Source organism: Astatotilapia calliptera, chromosome 22 (genome assembly GCF_900246225.1).
Source record: "Astatotilapia calliptera chromosome 22, fAstCal1.2, whole genome shotgun sequence".
NCBI lineage: Eukaryota > Metazoa > Chordata > Actinopteri > Cichliformes > Cichlidae > Astatotilapia > Astatotilapia calliptera.
In genome coordinates, this window is record NC_039322.1 from 6861570 (window position 1) to 6879199 (window position 17630).

The 17630-nt window shown below is 40.7% G+C and overlaps 1 protein-coding gene across 4 annotated transcripts in view; it reads right to left on the reverse strand.

Moving 5' to 3' along the window:
• The window catches only part of LOC113014180 (uncharacterized), a 29695-nt gene that overhangs the window by 6670 nt on the left and 5395 nt on the right, over positions 1-17630 (reverse strand). For all 4 annotated transcript variants that reach the window (XM_026155539.1, XM_026155538.1, XM_026155540.1 and 1 more), the window contains exons 7-33: positions 17476-17553; positions 16511-16624; positions 16074-16230; positions 15578-15770; positions 13834-13899; positions 11399-13253; positions 11150-11215; positions 10362-10898; positions 10189-10268; positions 9920-10069; positions 8964-9124; positions 8440-8593; positions 7998-8192; positions 7734-7890; positions 5856-5896; positions 5544-5746; positions 5188-5368; positions 4738-4941; positions 3849-3999; positions 3677-3747; positions 3345-3437; positions 2907-3139; positions 1701-1881; positions 1358-1552; positions 851-1001; positions 510-625; positions 201-326 (exon numbers count right to left, since the gene is read on the reverse strand). In XM_026155539.1, the coding sequence (XP_026011324.1) occupies positions 201-326; positions 510-625; positions 851-1001; positions 1358-1552; positions 1701-1881; positions 2907-3139; positions 3345-3437; positions 3677-3747; positions 3849-3999; positions 4738-4941; positions 5188-5368; positions 5544-5746; positions 5856-5896; positions 7734-7890; positions 7998-8192; positions 8440-8593; positions 8964-9124; positions 9920-10069; positions 10189-10268; positions 10362-10898; positions 11150-11215; positions 11399-13253; positions 13834-13899; positions 15578-15770; positions 16074-16230; positions 16511-16624; positions 17476-17553 (5909 nt within the window). The remainder of the gene's footprint in view (positions 1-200; positions 327-509; positions 626-850; positions 1002-1357; positions 1553-1700; positions 1882-2906; positions 3140-3344; positions 3438-3676; positions 3748-3848; positions 4000-4737; positions 4942-5187; positions 5369-5543; positions 5747-5855; positions 5897-7733; positions 7891-7997; positions 8193-8439; positions 8594-8963; positions 9125-9919; positions 10070-10188; positions 10269-10361; positions 10899-11149; positions 11216-11398; positions 13254-13833; positions 13900-15577; positions 15771-16073; positions 16231-16510; positions 16625-17475; positions 17554-17630) is intronic.

A 17630-nucleotide genomic window follows, 5' to 3' on the forward strand; every position in this document is an offset into this window, starting at 1 on the left:
TAAAAATCAGTCCACATAAACATGAATGTTTCTAACAGCTTACAGGTGACAGAGAGACAGTTTAACAGCTGGTGTAAAACAGTGTTGAACTAACAATGCATACAATCAAGAGAGGAAAAAAAAACAACAAAATTTTCAACCCACACAGCCCTCACTGTTTGTGGTTCTCCACATTTAAAGAAAGGACGGGAGAATGGTACCTTTCTCTGGATGACTTTGGGTGTAGTTAATACGATGCTTTGACACTGGGCGCATAGCAGCTTCGGTGGTGGATGGAGGAAATCCCTTTGACTTTGATCGGGGACTCCTGCTGGATTCTGGCTCTCCTGTAAATCAGACAAAAGAAAGAAATGGGCGAGCCATTGTTCAAAACTTCTGATAGAAATGTGACAAACAAAATCTTAAAGTCAAGCTTGCTGTTAAGAAAGTATTTCACCTTTGGGTGCTTTTAAATGTTTTTGGGTGGGAATCGAGGGCTTTGTTTTATTAGCATATATTAAATACATTACCCTGAAATCCATGCCACACTTAAGAGTGCAGAAGTTTCTGATGGAGGCATCTGACATGGCAAGGTGACAGGTTGGCACTGCAGTCTTACCACAGTGGTCACAATTCAATGAGGCAGCTGAGGAGAAGGGGAGGTTTAATCGAGGAAAGCATGAAACTGAGCAGATTTATGTTTGCACCTTTGAATTTGAAGTCTTTTCATACAGTTTAAAAAATGCTTTATCTCCAGGTTTTACTTTTATAAATAAAAAATAGTTAACACACAATGAAAGTTTGAAGCTTCTGAGTTACAAACAGAACTAAATAAGACAAACAGAAGCTGAACAAAGCATCCGTCCCGTACCTGATGAATTGACAGCCTGGATCTTGAATGCAGACACGCAGCTTTTGGTGCAGAAGAGCTCCACAACATTTTCACTGCTTTTGTTTTCAACCATGTCTGATATCGGAGAAGTGTTACGGCACATTGTGCACGGCTGCGGGGTTTGGATTTTCTGTGCAACAACAAAAAGCAAAGACTCAAATTCAGCTCGTGTCATTTTTTGAAGATTAGGAAAAAGTAACATTTTGCTTTTAGAAATTGCCTAAAATCTTAAATGAAAAATGAACCTCCTTTGATCCAGTTTTGTTGCAACCTGCTTACACTTGCAAACTTGCAGCCAAAGCTGCCTCAGATGAGTGTAGCAATGCCCTCTTTTCTTAATGTCATACAGACCCAGCTGTCTAACACTAAGTGACAAAAGCAATCTGAATCCTGGGTTTTTGGCTCATTATTTAACATATCCGATGTGTTTAATATTTGCCACAATACATTCACAACAGTAGGAAAAGCAAACTTTATCCTTCAGACCTGCTTGAATTGGGCCAGGCACTCTTCACTGCAAAGTTTGTTGCCGCCCTCCTCCATCTTGAGCGTGAGCGGTGTTTTACGGTGTGCGCGGCAGTTCGCACAGACTGTGATGTTGTTCATGCCGCAGAACCGCAGAAAACACGGCTCACTGCAGATCTTGTGGATGGCGTCCTCTTTCGTGATCTCGTGTTTGCTCTACAAGAAGATAAACAGAGGTCAGGCTCATTTAGAACACACGAATCCAGCTAACAAATAAACTGCAACTTAATCATCGACTGATGAAACTATTATAGCAGGCAGTGTCGTGTAATTAGATTAGAGAAACTGTTCCCTGGTCTCTTACAATGCAATATCTGCTGCACATGCTGCATTGTGAGTGTGATGAGACAGGAGCCACGGGTATTTTGGTGGACACTTGTTTCTTGTAGTTGAAGGAGGACAGGCAAGTCTGGCTGCAGAAATCCTTCTTTGTCCCCTCGTTATCCAGCGGGGCCTCGAGGATGTCCTGAGGCTCTCTTATCACTCTGAGAAAACGAGGAACGGTAAGATTAAAAAAATTCAATAGAGTGAAGTTTAGATGAAGTTGAAATAAGTTAAAGGACATCAGTTATTCTGTGAATGAGCCTAAAAAGAAGAATAATTAGAGCTGTTGGGTTTATCTAAGCACAAACCCTGCTGGAACAATAAGACAACCAAAGCAGCACCAAAACAAGACACAAGACGGAGCTCTTCGTCTGATCACTCGCGAGGGAAGCCGACTACGGTCAAGCGCTGTTCCTTCCACTTGAACCCTGTCAACCTCGGCCGGACTTCCCGTAGCGCCCCTTTTATTGTGTGTGTGTGTGTGTGTGTGTGTGTGTGTGTGTGTGTGTGTGTGTGTGTGTGTGTGTGTGTGTGTGTGTGAAAATATGGCCCTGTGAAACCTGCTCAGCCAGGCCTAGCAATGTTTTACTATGTTATCTGCAAAGGAATGCAACTCCTAAGATGACTGGCACGAGGCGCCTCCAACCAGCCCAACTAAGACAAACAACTGTTGTAACTGAACAGATATAGAGTGCGTGTGTTCCACCATACCATATATCACAAAACAAGATGCGACCTTCCCATGAACTTGGTAAAATGGCCTGCATTTGTATAGCGCTTTACTTAGTCCCTAAGGACCCCAAAGCGCTTTACACTACATTCAGTCATTCACACACAGCGCCAGCAGGCACCACCACCAGTAGGCAAACATGGAGTTAGTATCTTGCCCAAGGATATTTGGCACGCAGGAGGCAGCCTGGGATCAAACCACCGACCTTCTGATTAGTGGCTGACCTGCTCTGCCACCTGAGCTACAGCCACCCCTAACTTAACATGTGTATAAGGTACACCTAACAGCAGAAGGGAGTGAACAGAGAATGCACCCAGAACCTTAGCAGACCTAAATAAGGATGAGACATTTAACAACATACAAACAATTATATGTTTCTAAGTACAAATGACAATCTTAAGTTATCACTCTCACAAGAGCAGTCCAGCAACCAAAGACTGGGACTGTTAGACTCACTGAAGACAGAAGTGGCACGTCCTCCAAACTGGTATCTTTTGGTAACATTTCAGGAGGCAGGAAGTGGAGCAGAATGTGCCAGTGTGGTTTTTCCTCTGGTAAACTGTCTCTCCATCCATGAGGACCTGTTTGCAGGCGGAGCACGATGCAGGGACATCCGTGTTGGTGAGCGAGGGCTCTGCAGGTTTGGATTCATCGGTCAAGGAGAAAACCGACCCAATCTTTAAGTCCTCCTGTAAAAACCAGAACAGGAGACGATGCGCGGGTGGAGTGCTGTTTAAATGATCCCCTGGATATTTAGATGATTTAATGTGCTGTCTATGTTTTTCTAGTTACAATAAATGACATCATTGTGTCCAGTAATATCTAACTGAAATAATAAAGAAGTTACTGTATAATGTAAAGGGGAAAATGATTGATAATGATTGAGTATCTTACCTTTACTACATTTGGCTCCTTCTTGATGTCCTGATGAGAAACTGAGGCTGTGAGACTCTGGCTGTACCCCTCATCGATGGGCTCTGTTTTGATCTTGATGAAGAGGCAAGAGAGATTTGGATTAACTGTGTAAGGTTAATAGCAAAGGCCTACATGTGAAGCACTGTGAGGACTCTAACGTAAGTGGTAATGTACTGGAAAGAGATTTAATAAACAGAATTTATTGTAATCATGAATTGCTGTTATCATTCAGTTGTTAATAACATTTATTCTGTCACTGAATCCAAACTGGGTGTGGCTACTAAAGAAGACATTTTTTACATAAAACTTACGCAGTTGAGATGTATTACAGATGGCTTCGCGTCTTTAACCTCACAAACTTCAGATGAAGAGCTTTTCTTGTCTATAAGGACAAAAGCATGAACATTATTTCTGCTTTTGACTCAGCGAGCACAGCACAATAGAGCACACTTTCTCTGCAGTTTGAAATATGACTGGAGATACCCGTCACAGTGAAGGTCTGGGCCTCGTACACCATCATACACCTGTTGCTGCAGAAGAACTCCAGCCTGCCTTCATCATTTTTATTTTCAATCATGTCTGACAGCTGATGGGACGTCTGGCACATGGGGCAGAGCTGACGAGTGCCAACTTTCTGCAAAGATAACGAATGAAAAATGTGAGATGAAGAACACCATTACCTTAGACATATGTTGTAAAGTATTATGCCTACTCCACATTTATGAAGGTGAGACTCATAATGGTTTTTAAAACTGTGAACTGAGTGTCTTAAACAGAAGTTATAAAACTTTGCTGTTTGCATTTAAGCTGCAAATGTTTTGCTTAACACATGAAACACAAAGCCTGGTGATGACCTGTTATTAGTTCGTTTAAATTATCGGATGCTCTATGGGTTAAATGTGCCCTGATTTCTTTTTATTTCTCAAGTCCTTAGTTTTCAAACATCCGGTCCTGAAATAACATTTAATGAACATTTAATAATTTCTGTGCGTTTTCCTCATACTGACACAGTAACAGGATGTCTGGATTATATGATGGAGTTACATTAAGCACAAATACATTAAGGGAATATATAAAAGATGGCCTCATGTTACCTGCACATAGCTACTTTACCACAGACATGGTTGCTTGATTATGATTAGTAATTAACAGTTCTAATAACTAAGAATAATAAAACATGCTCCTCGTTCTCTTTCCTCTCAACTAGCCACCTTCCAGCAATCTCTTCCTGTTAAAATGGAGTCCTTCCTTTGCACTTTGTTTTAGGCACATTCCTGCTATGAATTTGTTGTTTTAGGCACATTCAAGTCTTTTTGTCAAATATGGAGATAATGTGTTTGGGGGTTTTTTTGTTTTGTTTTTATTTCTGCACCTCTTTAAACTTGACCAGACATTCATCACTGCAGAGGGCTTTACTGCCGTCCTCCAGCTTGACCACGAGACATTTGTTGTAGCAGACGGCGTCACACATGTCGCAGAGAGACAAGCGCAGGTTGTTGACTTTGCGGTAGCTCATGAAGCAGGAGTCACTGCAAAGTCTGTGGACCACGCCGTTCAGGGTCACCGTGAGTTTGCACTAAGGTTGGAAACGGAATGTGTTAAGAGTAGTTATTACAAAAATATATTATGAACGTGATAATAATAATAACAAGTTTTAAAGTAAAAGGATGGAGATATTCTGCAGCTTTTTTTTTTAAATTGTCACAAACACTCGCCTCCAGCATTGTCTAAGAATCCTTAAACAGTTCATGACAAATGCGCTACAATCCCTAATGCATATAAAACAGAGTTCAGAGTAATTTACTTTATTTCTTTTCCTTACATAACAACATCTGGCACACATCCTGCACTGTGAACTAGGTCCCTCTTTTGGTGGAGGCTTAGTAGCAGCCTTTTTCATTTTGGATGTGACGGAGGAGAGACATGTATCGCTGCACAACTCCTTCATAGTTCCCGAATCATCCACCGGAGCCAGGATGATGTTTTGAGGTCGCGCAATCACCCTGAAGAAATAAGATGAAAGAGATCAAAGAGATTTCTGAGTCACTGAGATTAAATTTTTTGTAGATCAGCATGTCAAGTTAGCACATTCACAAACCTGTTGAATCTGTAGAATGTTTGTTTTTGTGCATTTAACCCCGCTGCTCATTTAAATGGAGAATTAAAATACAGACTTACTGAAAGCAGTTGTGGCACTTTTTGATGGGTATTTTGATCTCGCAACGCTTTTCATGTAAGCAGGCCATGGAGCAAAAAAACTCCTCTGTGTCTTTCGGCTTGTAAAGTGTCTCTCCTTCCAACAAATTCTTTTTGCAGTAGAAACAGAGCGTGCACTCGTCGGCGATGAGCAACACTGTGTCGTTTGGTTCGACAGCATCCTCCTGTGGGAAGAGCCTCTGTTAGTATATAGGGATTAGAAATCTTCCCCAGACTTGAATGTAAGCTCTGTTTTCTGTGACTGAAGCGGAAAAAGAAACAAAGCATACTCACAGTGTTTGTCTCTTTTGATTGGTTATCGGTTTTTCTCTTCACTGAAGGGAGAAATCAGACATGTGATTACTGAAAATACAGCTGCTGTTCATGACTTGATCAATAACCTTTAGGAGTCACACAGATGAAATTATTAAATATGATCCAAACTTTCCTCCTCCACACAAAGTCAACGTAAGGCTTGTTGGGACACACTTAAGAAACACTTACTGGATTTATCTCACATGTTGGAGGCATATGGACACTTTTTAAATAGAAGATGTCAAGACGAATGAAGAGAATTATAATAAAGGGAAAAGAAATCGATACTTCTGTTAAGAACTTTCAGAATAAAAGCAAAGACAGGATGCAGAGATTTGTAAGATGAGCCTTTTACCTACAGTTAAGGTGATTGCTTGGATTTAGCAAGTAAAAGTACAACAAGTCACAACATCACAGACTTCTACCAACAGTATTTGAATTCTATGTTTTTCTGTTACTAGATTTCTCTTTATAGAGACATGTTTGTTAACAAACACATCAATAGTCTTATTACTATCTTCATATAACAACATCATGGTTATTACAAAATAAGAGTTTTTGATTATTTGTAAATCCTGTGAAAAAGTTATCATTCAGTCGCTTTTGGTTTTGAAATAGTGACAGTGAAAATTTGACCACAACACTATCACTTCTGAATATGAGGAAACCTCAAAAGAGTGAAAAGGAAGAAAAAGAGATAGGAGTGCCACTTGAAAGGCTGATTCAGTCTGAACTGTTTTTGCAGTAGTTACACTGCCTCGCTGCTGGATTCTGTGGCTTCTCATGGCTCAGTATGATTTTATTTTACCTTTTAGACGTGGCATCAGAGCACTGTGGTCCTATTTTTTATGAAATCTATGACAACCCAAGATTTTCCTCACACCCTATTCCTCCACAAGTATGCAGATAAATGCTACACAAACATAATTCATTAATTTCAATTATATTATCATTTCACACTAAACCATCTCTGGGGTTTTGAGGGGGAAACTCTAAGCCTTTCTCTGGCTGTTCCAACCACACCTTTCAGCTAAGAAAACTGAGCTCATTAAAATTAGACAGTAGAAGATTGGAAGAATGTGGCCTTGTCTGATTACTGCTGATACTGGGATGGTATGGACAGAATCTGGCAAGAACAATATGAAAGCATTGATCGATTCTGCCTTGTATCAACAGTTCAGATTGGTGGGGGTCTAACAGTGTGCAAGATCATTTCTTGGCACAGTTGAGCACCGGTTAAATGCCAAAGCCTACCCGAGTACTGTTGCTGACCAATTCCATCCCTTTGTGACCCGATTTCAGCCAAGCTTTGGCTGTCAGAGAGATGGCCTCAGATTTGACTCTAGAATACTTTGGTTTTGGCAAATTCAGTGGTTACAATGTGCCCAAAACCTCTGCCACAGGGCCTGGAAGCAGCCATCCTCTGATGTCAGAATTTTCAGATCATGTCAAACTGGTTCTTGAACATGACGATGAGTTCACTGCACTCAAATAGAACTCACCAGAACCCAATCGAGCACCTTTGGGAGGTGGTGGAACAGGATATTTGCTGACATGCAGCTGACAAATCTGCAGCAACTGTGTGATGCTATCATGCCGACATGAACCAAAATTGATGAAACTATACCATGAAGGATTATGGCTGTTTTGAAAGCTAAAGGGGTCAACACAGTGCTAGCAAGATGTACCTGATTAAATGCCTGGTGAGAGAATAACTTGTATGTGATAAAAACAGTTTAAATTGTTTCGTTTTAAGAAGTGAGTGCTATACGTCTTTTATAACGTCTCTGATTTTGACCTGAAGATCCAGTAAAAAGATGTGAAAAATGGACGTTTGACAGATTCACTGTGGATTACCTTGATCCATCTCATCTGTCAGTCGCAGCTTGTAAGATTTCACACAAAAGCGGCCGCAGAAGAGCTGCACCACATTCTCATCGTTTTTAAAGTTAACCATGTCAAAGACAGGTCGAGAAAAGAGGCAAGTGGTGCAGCGTAGGAGTATCCTGGAGTTCTGCAGAATAAATGTTTTTTTAAAAAGAGATCTTTGGGTTTTTGTGTAGATTATTACAACATTTTGGTCCCACAACTTTGCATTTTCCCTCTCTGATGTATCCGCACCTCTTTGAACCGCTTCAGACAACCACCGCTGCAGAATGTTTTGTTATCATCCTCCAGCTTCAGCGTGAGCGGTTTGCTGCGGCACACAGAGCTGCAGTTCTCACAGATGCCCATGTTGTTCTTGCAGAAATCATCGAAGCATGCGTGGCTGCAAAACCTGATGACTGCCTCGTTCAGGGTCAGCTCACATTTGGTCTGAAGTCAGTGAGAAAGGAGCCGTGGACATAAGATCATGGATTATAAAAAACTTTTTTGTTTAGTTATTAATATTAATAAAATGCCATTGAACGGGATAATAAAGACATACAGCTCTTAAAGGAGACACTGTGATGTGCATGTACATGCAATTAAAGGCAACAAATACGATTTTTTTTAACCATAATAAAGGGAAAAATAAAAACTCTGAACACCCAGGTATCAAAAGAAAAAAAAAAGTGCTTACACTGCAGACTTTTTTGCATATGTTGCAGACTGACTTTTGTGTTTGGGTGGATGCAGACTTGAAAGAGCTCAAGCAAGCCGGGCTGCAGAAGTCCTTCATAGTTCCTTTAGTGTCCACAGCAGCCATGATGAGGTCCAGAGGCTGCGATATCGCTCTGATCGAAGGGGAGGACAAACACTTAACACAGACACTTATATATCCTATAACCATCCTACCTGCTCAGCGACAAACAGGAGAAATTAATTAAATAATCGTCACCTGCTGGACAAAGCGATTCATTCAGCAGATGATTCCATCAGGAGCTGCTCTGAAACACGGGTCTAAACTGAGCAATCATCTGGTGGCTGCTTAACTAACAGTGACGTCATGCAGTTTATAACTTAATGTCATTATAATGTCATATTGTTGTATATACTCTTTGGTTATGCTGCCCTCAAGTGGATGAAAGTCTTTAATAGAAATAAATTAAAACAGTCCGTGCCTGTTAGTCATCAAGAACAGAGCACAGTTTCAACAACACTCACTTATGACATTGGTGACAGGTCTTGGTGGCTGGTTTGTTGTAAGAAAACATCTCAAACAGACAGTTTTTGGAGCAGAAGACGTCTGAGAAGCCCTTCTTCTGGTAAGCAGTGTGTCCCTTCATCATGCTCTTTTTGCAGCGGGAGCAGTTCATGTGCACTGCCTGAAATGTAAAAGTGTAAATCACAGAGTTGATTAAACACATTTTTACAGCATTTTATGCACTGATGAGCTACAACACTAAAACCCAAACGTGTAAAACACAGATTGCCATTGCCGTGGTGCGCTAAAGACGATCTCTGACACAGCCCCCAAAGACAGTTCAGCAATAGCATGAGGAGGTGTTCAGCTGGTCTCCAACTCACTAGCGAGAACCACCTTCAATCCACAGACCATGCTAGCAATTTCCCAGAGTCAGACACCTGAACACAGAGATCCTGTGACCACGCCCTGATGGGTCTGAGCTGTTCTGACAGCACGAGGGAGATCTGCCTCTGATAGAGCTGTTCTCATAATCCAAGTGATCCCTTTAATGGTATCAAAGTTTTACTGACAAAAGAAATCAATCTGAGTGTGCAGTGAAAGAAAAACAGCTGGCATGTTTGTCGGACTTAAGAAGATTTTATGTGTTATGAAAATAAAACTAATGGACATTTAGTCTCTTAAAAACTTTAAAAGGCATCCAGAACATTTATGGATTTGATCATTTTCAATTCAGTTCAATTCAATTTTATTTATATAGCACGAAATCACAACAACATTTGCTTCAAGGCACTTTATACTTTAACATAAATAAACTACAACAATAGCGTTTTAATCCTTGTAATTGATAGATAGATTATGGAAAACACCTTTCTACAGGCCTGATATTTCATACATTCAGCTCAGATGATTTCACCGAAAATATATATTTTACAGACAAATTCTACTTCGTTGGAAGAGAAGAAAGTTTTCCTACCTTTTCAGAGCTGGGCTTGTTTGTGACCTCTGTAAGTGGAGTAGGTCTTGCACTCTGTTTCTTGTCATCATGGACGGGTTTATCTTCCACCGACTGCTTGTTACTCAAAGATGACAACTGGGAAATGTGGATGGGATGCTGCACCTTCTCCTACATTTAAAGAGTAGTTTGTAAAGAATGCAGCGATGCTTACAGACCTCACATTTATTCAACTTTTTAAAAGTGTCATTTTCAGCAGGTTGTAAAACATAACAACAAACTGGACTCACGATGTCTAGTTTTGGGATTACTATCTTCACTTCTTTCATCAGAGCCATGGGCACCGATAGGTTGGTCTTCTTTTCTGTGACTAGTAAAACACATTTCCACTTTAGTGAGTCAAACCTCTCCACAGTTCCCAGTTAACAGAACATGAACCCATTTTTCACCAGATTTAGTTTACCTTCATTTAAAGTGGGAGCAGAAGCGTTACTGTCCACATCCATCCAATCATCATCTTCATCATAGTCCTCCTCCACATGGTTCTCTGTGTCGATATCCATTGCCTCTGCGAGCTCTTCATCAGCACTGTGCTCGTCTGGAGACGTATTTTTCTGCTCTCCGTCACCATCCTTGTTGCTCTTCTTGACTTCTGTTGTTGCATCTTCATCTGTTACCCTGGGCTTTGTACCTGAACTGTTTGAGCGACCGTCTGCAGCAATCTCCTCATTTCTATCATCGTCGTCATCAGTGTCTATGTCGATGTCAAAATTCACATTCATGTCCTCATCATCGTCACTGAAATAAATACTTGGCTCAAGAGCTGTGCTAAAAGATTTCTTCTCCACAGGTTTGCTGATGTCACTCTTCACCGGCACGTCCTCTGCCTTGTCTTCTTTCTCTGTGTTCACGGCTTCATGTTCATTTGGCTCCGGCTGCTCTTTTTCAATCTCCTTCTTCTTTTTCTTTCTTTGGCTTTGTTTTCTTTTGCTTTTTTTACCTGTGGAAAAGACAAAGACAGATCTGTAAGAAGAATATCTGCATTTTTCGTACTTTTTAATTTTTAAACATTTCAGCTCACTTTTTAATAAAGAAACATCCTTCGGAAATAAGCAAATAGCTAATATTGTCCCACCATACATCAGTTGAGGACTATACAAGGTGAATCATCTGCCATAATAAACACGAATACCACTCAAAAATAACTGCAGGCACGACTATTATATCACACATCAAAGGAAACTTCTGAACCTTCATCATCTTCCTCAGCATCGCTGTTTCTGGGGGTGACAGGCTCCATGACTGGCTGCAATTCATCTTTAAAGGAAAGAGGAAAAAAGGAACTCGACAGTGGTTCAACATTATTCCAACAAGTGGCGGTAACGCAGCAAGAAAAAAATAAACATGCATGGAAACAATCGGGGTTTCTAAACATTCTTAATGGAGTGTTGCAAATGCGTTGAGGGAGGATTTGGGTGAACAGAGATTTGAGTCACATACCTGGAATCTCAATTTCCTCCAGAGTCTTTCCTTCGAATCGTTCGAGAGATCCATTCTCCAGTGCCGACAGAAGCTCTGATATTTTTGCGACATCGGCAGCTGCCTCGGGCGTCTGATAATACTCCCAGTCTGTCTGAATGTCACAGCCCAACAGCTTAGCTAGCTGAGTGAGCTCGTCATTTTTAAGGCTGAGAATCTGGAAAATTCTTACTATGTACTTACGAAAACACTGAGACCTGAGAGCTTCCTGGTTCTTTGCACCACAGCGATTAACGAACATCCTGATACACGCGTGTCCCTTGTGAAAGTCTGACCCTTTGCCACCAGGATTCCCAAATAAGAAGGGATTGTCCTTACCTACTCCACATGTGTCCCTCTTGTCCACAAGCACCGTTAGCGCAGAAAGCACTTCAGGGCTCAAAGTAAGAGCAAATATTTTTCCATTTGAGTTACTAACACCAATCGTGACTTTGTGCTTGGACAGAATTTTCTCCAACTGGGTCTGTGAACCAGCAGCATCTTCCTGAAGCTCTGCGGAAGCCCTTTCCTTGAATGACTGGAGTGTCACCCTTGAAACATCCTGAATATTTTTGTTTAAGAAGGACACGAATGCAAGTACCACTTTGAGAAGCGCGTTGTAGACCGGTGTTACTGCATACATCATCAGGCTCTGGACTGCAGAAGCTGTTGTCCTGTTCAGGCACTTGTAGAGCAGCATCACATCTTGTGTAAACTGTAAGGTTGGCTGGCAGGGTGTTTTTGGTTGTGATTTTGCATGGGAGGGCCATTCTTTCGTACACAGCTTAATAAATGCCTCAGCTTCCTCTAACACCTCTTCATCACCATCCTTCAAAGCCCTGGCGTATTTAATGTCAGCGATCTTCTTCAGCGAATTTCCAAGCTTCCAAACGAGAGATGGTTTGTCAAACGACTTCGACCCCTCTTTGATGCCCGCAATCTCCTGGACAGCTTCTACAACGGCGTTGAAGTTTTGGGGCTTGACTGCGTCTTCGAAGCTGTTTATCGACTTCTTTCTTAACGTTATCAGGATCCGTGCCATTTGCCTCAGCTTCTGAGTGACGTATCCCTGATTCTGTTTCTTCTCTCTCATGTGGTAGCAACATTGTGCCAATTGTAATATGTAAGAATCTTCGCAAACTACAGAGGAAATATCGTCTTTCTTCATTTTTTTCAACATCTTCTTCACACCTGTTGAGATCTGTTCAGGGTCCGTTAGTCCAGTGGCGGCAACCAAAGTTAAGATTTGACTTTGAACGCCTTCTGGAGGTTTATTGGATGCCATCGAGGGACACTTTTGCATATGATGCCACACCACTTTACGATCATACATGCGTTTACAATATACACAAGTGGCGAGTGTTTTAAATGTGGACATCTCCGATTTTCTTTCCACTTTCAGTTTTCCTCTGCGAGCCTTCAAGACTCCTTGGTTGTGTTTGAAGTTTCCTTTGTTTCGCAACATCTCCAGACGCTTTTTGCGTTCCTTGCTGTTCCTGCGCATTGCGTACACTTCAGCAATTTCAGGTTCTTCCTTTCTATGCGTGAAAAGGTGACGAGAAATTTTAGTTTGAGGTTTCCCACAAACGTAACAGTAATTTCTCTTAGTGAAGGAAGTTTCTTTAGACTTTCCATCAGAGTCAGACTCATCGGAGTCCGACATATCGTTCGGCGCTTTGGAAGAACCGGCCTTCGAGTCATCTGCATTTTCTTCAAATTCCTGATCCTGGTCATCGTTTTCGGTAAAACTGTCATCATTGCTTGGTTCATTGTCAATGACATAATCTTCATCAGAGAAGCATTCTGCAGAACTGAATTCCTCATCTGAGTTTTCCACCTAGAATTAATTAAGAAAAAGGCAAATTTATGCACCCAACACACAAATCTAACTGCACTCTGATTTTCTTTACAATAAACAAGCCACTTAATACTCATGCTGATAGTCCAGACTACCATGTTCTCTCTGTCTTAGTTTAGTTCAGAGCGAGTTCTCCTTCGTTTTTGGCCGACATATTTAGGCTTAAAATTCTGTTTGGATGGATTTTAAACGCTTTTAATAACCTCAACAGAACTTTACACTTGAATCATAGTTATTAAAGAGAGGCATCAAATCACTCCCTGTCTTCACCACCCACAACACTGGATGCATTTATTGCAAACAATGCATTTTGACTCAGAATTAACAGCATTATGACTGCTACTGTGTATTTAGTGCCTTTTTTCATTCACAGATGTCGTTATAAGCAGAAGGTCTGCAGAAGAGACTGTGCTGCTAGATTACCGATGGACTCTTAGGGAAGTTAAACCCTTTTAACCCTTTTGTAAATACCAGACATCATAAAGTGATGAATCCCGAGTCTGCAGTCACATTTACAGTGCTGGTGTTTAATATAAAACAAATCTTGTTCAACACCTACTCTTTCATCCACTGTCGAAGACGCTGCAGTCTCCATTTCTGAGGTTTGTGGTTCTTTGTTTTGATCCTGTAAATAAAAAGAAGACAGCAAAGTCAAAAAGAAAACTTCCTGTATATATTCTCTAGGGGTGCAACGATATTCGTATCGATATTGAACCGTTCGATACAGTGCTTTCGGTTCGGTACGCATATGTATCGAACAATACAACATTTGTAATTTATTTTATCAACTTTCCTTCTGACGATGCTGTCTGTGTTGAGCGCTCAGTGAATCTGCGTTCGACTACTCCGCCTAGGCTGCACTGTCAAGCGCAGATCCACTGAGCGCTCAACACAGACAGCATAGTCAGAAGGAAGAGCGCAGGGCAAGCTAGCGAGACAGAAGTTAAGCTCTCCTTGCAACAGGCAAATTGAACCTCATTCAGATCTGGCGTTTGGAATTATTTTGGTTTTAGTGTGTTAGCGCAGTTAGCTCGTTAACGTGTTGGCCGTCTAGCCCCATGCACGGAGCGATCGGCGGTAGCTCGTTAACGGAGATTTGCCGTGTTGTGGCGTTAAGGTCATTTCAACGAGATTAACGCTGACAGCACTAGTGGGAACACAACGAATATGACTGCACATTTACGCCGACATCATCCTAGTGCAAAGACAAGTGGAAGCAGAAAAAAACAAGCAAGCATGCTACCAACTTTAGCCGAGTCATTTAGACAGCTGTTAGCACATGATTCTCCTTATATATGTTTAATATGCTGCTGAGAATATAGCCCAGAAGAAGCGGATAGTATAGCTTTTATTTTGGAAAGAGACATTTCTCTGTAATAAACTCTCTTTTCCAAAGATGAGTGATTCCTCAATCAGATACAGGGCTTGCAATATCGCTAGCCCGACGTCCCGGGGCTAGCGATTTTTTTTCAGTCGGGCTACCAAAATCTATCTCTGCCCTGCCCGTAGGAAGGAAAAATATATGTCAATGCTTTTGCATTCTTTCAGAAATGTAGCTGGGTAATTATGTCATTGGCATCGGTGAGCCACTGTCAATATGTGACATATTGAAATCGCGTTTGAATTTGCGCTTGTTTTTTTTGCTTTCAATTTGCAATCGTGCGAACTGTGTATAGAGAGCGACAGCACTGATCTGTGAGTGATGATAATTTGTGCACCAATTCCTCTGACATCGTCTTATTAATTGTTAGCTTACTATGCAAACATGACAAGTGAAATCTCCCGCAGCAAGCTTAAATATGTGAGAGGTTGATTGCGCAGAGAATCGCTGAGCTTATGTGAGTGCGTGTGTAAAAGCAGCAGGAGAAGTTATGACATATCAGACTATAAGGCAAAAAGAAAGTGCAGCTTTATGGTTTCATGGACAAAAGAATTTCTTTGGCTGCAATATGATGAGCTAAATAACCAGGGCTGCACATAAGTGGTCCGCAGGTGTGCATTCGCTGTCAAAATAAAAAACACGCACAAGGGTTAGGGTTAAATTTAAAAACTGTACTTTTGAGTTAAAATATATATTTATAATTTTAATAAATGACAAATTAAAAATGCATGAACATTTTTTTGTATCGAAAAAATATCGAACCATGACACCAAAGTATCGAACCGAACCGAACCGTGAATTTTGTGTATCGTTGCACCCCTAATATTCTCATATACTGTTATGAACAGAGGTTAGAAATTTACACACAGAGACAAAGAACAAAGAAGTCCATCCAACATCATACCAAACCAAATAAACCTACTGCTGATCGCCAAGCGTAAGAGGACTGCCCATAGTTGTAAGTTATCTCCTCGCCTGGAGATATTTTCTTCAGAGCAAACAGGCACAGATGTGGTTTCCCCTCATGAGCAATTTTCTTCATTTTGCAGTTGGGGCTTACGTGATCATCATTCACGAGTCGTCCGAGAGTCCCATCCTCTGCAGAAGCATCAATGCTGCAGGGCAAATGCTCACAATGAACCTTCAACCACTGTTAAAATTATGCATTTTATCACAGTGACTCGGACTGATGGTGGTGACGGACAGTCAGTGTCTGCACGTTCAAGCTATCTTTATAAGTAGGTTGAGTAAAGTAATGTTAAAGAAAAGCATGTTTCATGCACATAATGAAGATTTTTTTTAAAAACCTGGATCTGACTTGATATCAACCTTTCTCAGGATACACGAGGGCTTTCTATTAAACATGAGCTTTTAGACATTTTAAAACAAGAACCCTCCTTATATTGCTGAAAACTCACCACCAGCTTGTTCCGTTCCAGGAAAACTGAAACAAGAAATTGTTGAGGGTGTCTACACATTTCTCTGGACGGGTTTCTCCACAGGTTGAGATGTTCCCCCGATACTCAACAACAAAGTTGGATGGCTCAATGGCTTTACTGGTGAACACACCTCTCCCTACAAATATGCAAAAAAAAAAAAAAAAAAAAAGTTTGATTCAGTTACTAATTTGTAGTCATAAGACCAATCCATGGTAACAACTAGACCAATAGTAATCAAATAGTATTTACGAAAAGAAAAGTGTAGCAATAAAGTTTCCTGATGTATTCACCGTTTACATGATCTATTATAAGATTACCTTTCAGTGTCTCATATCAACAATCAACAGGGGCTGAGACTAACAGCCAGTTTACAAAAACAACCATAACAGGGCGGTTATAAGGGATTCATGACCAACCTTTAGTGGAATTAATAAACATTTCCTTCAGGAAGGATTTGTCCTTGCAAGCCTTTATGTGCTGCATGGCATCCTGCTCAGGAGTTAGCTGTCCACCTTGCTGATCCACATCATCTGAAGAGTCCAAAAATATTATTGAAATACAAAAATCATTAACACAATTTTCACATAAACTATTTTTGATGTAAAGATGAAGATGTGTTATCATCTGTTTCAAACAAATAACAGCATGCTGCAGTTTCTCTCGCCTTTTTTAGTTTATTCACCATTCATGTTGTGGAACGAAGCAAACTATGTGCACGCCCTGGATACAGAGGGTGAGTACGTCCTCACCTTTGGTCATGTTTTAAAATTTTGTTTGGGTAGATCTTAAAGGATTTTAATGAGCTCCCTGAGAGTGATGAATATTGTAGTCAGTCATTATTGAATGTAAGTAGACAACACTGTCTAGTTCTTTTTAAAAATCCTTCATAACTTCAATAACCTTTTAAGGTTGTTTTCTCTGTGTAAGTACTGTTCATGACAGCTAACCCAATATAGTGGAAAACTTAAAAGTTGTAGCTTAAAAATACAAATATCCTCTGATTATAGCCTTGTAGGGGCAACTTAGGCCTGCAGGCCCCGAGAGAACAGGAAACAGTTTAGAAAAACAATATTTTGATTTTCTAGTTGCATTAATAAACACATCTGGACAAAATTTAAAGTGGTATTAAAAAGGTTACTGGAATATGGCATCCCTTCATTTTGTCCTCATGAACATTTGTGTGAAACCTGATCATGTTTAGCGAATGAATTCTTTGACCCTCCCATCCAAAATCTTCAGCTTATTTTTGAGTCCTTAGAGTGTTGAAGTTGGAGATTTTGAGATTCATTGTGTTCACAAGAATAGTACAGACATTTGAGGAGTCCAAAAGAATAATCACTCCAGGTTAATAGGTGCAGAAAGGCTCATCTTTGCAACATACCGCTCTGCTGAGGTAGAAAATCTGACTCTTCACGGTCCACCACAGAGCTGCCCTGCTCCATATCTGGCTCCAATTCATCTTGAATGATCAAAACAGACTGCATTTATTCACAACTCCTTAAAAGACAATCTAATGACCACTGGCAGGCTAATGTG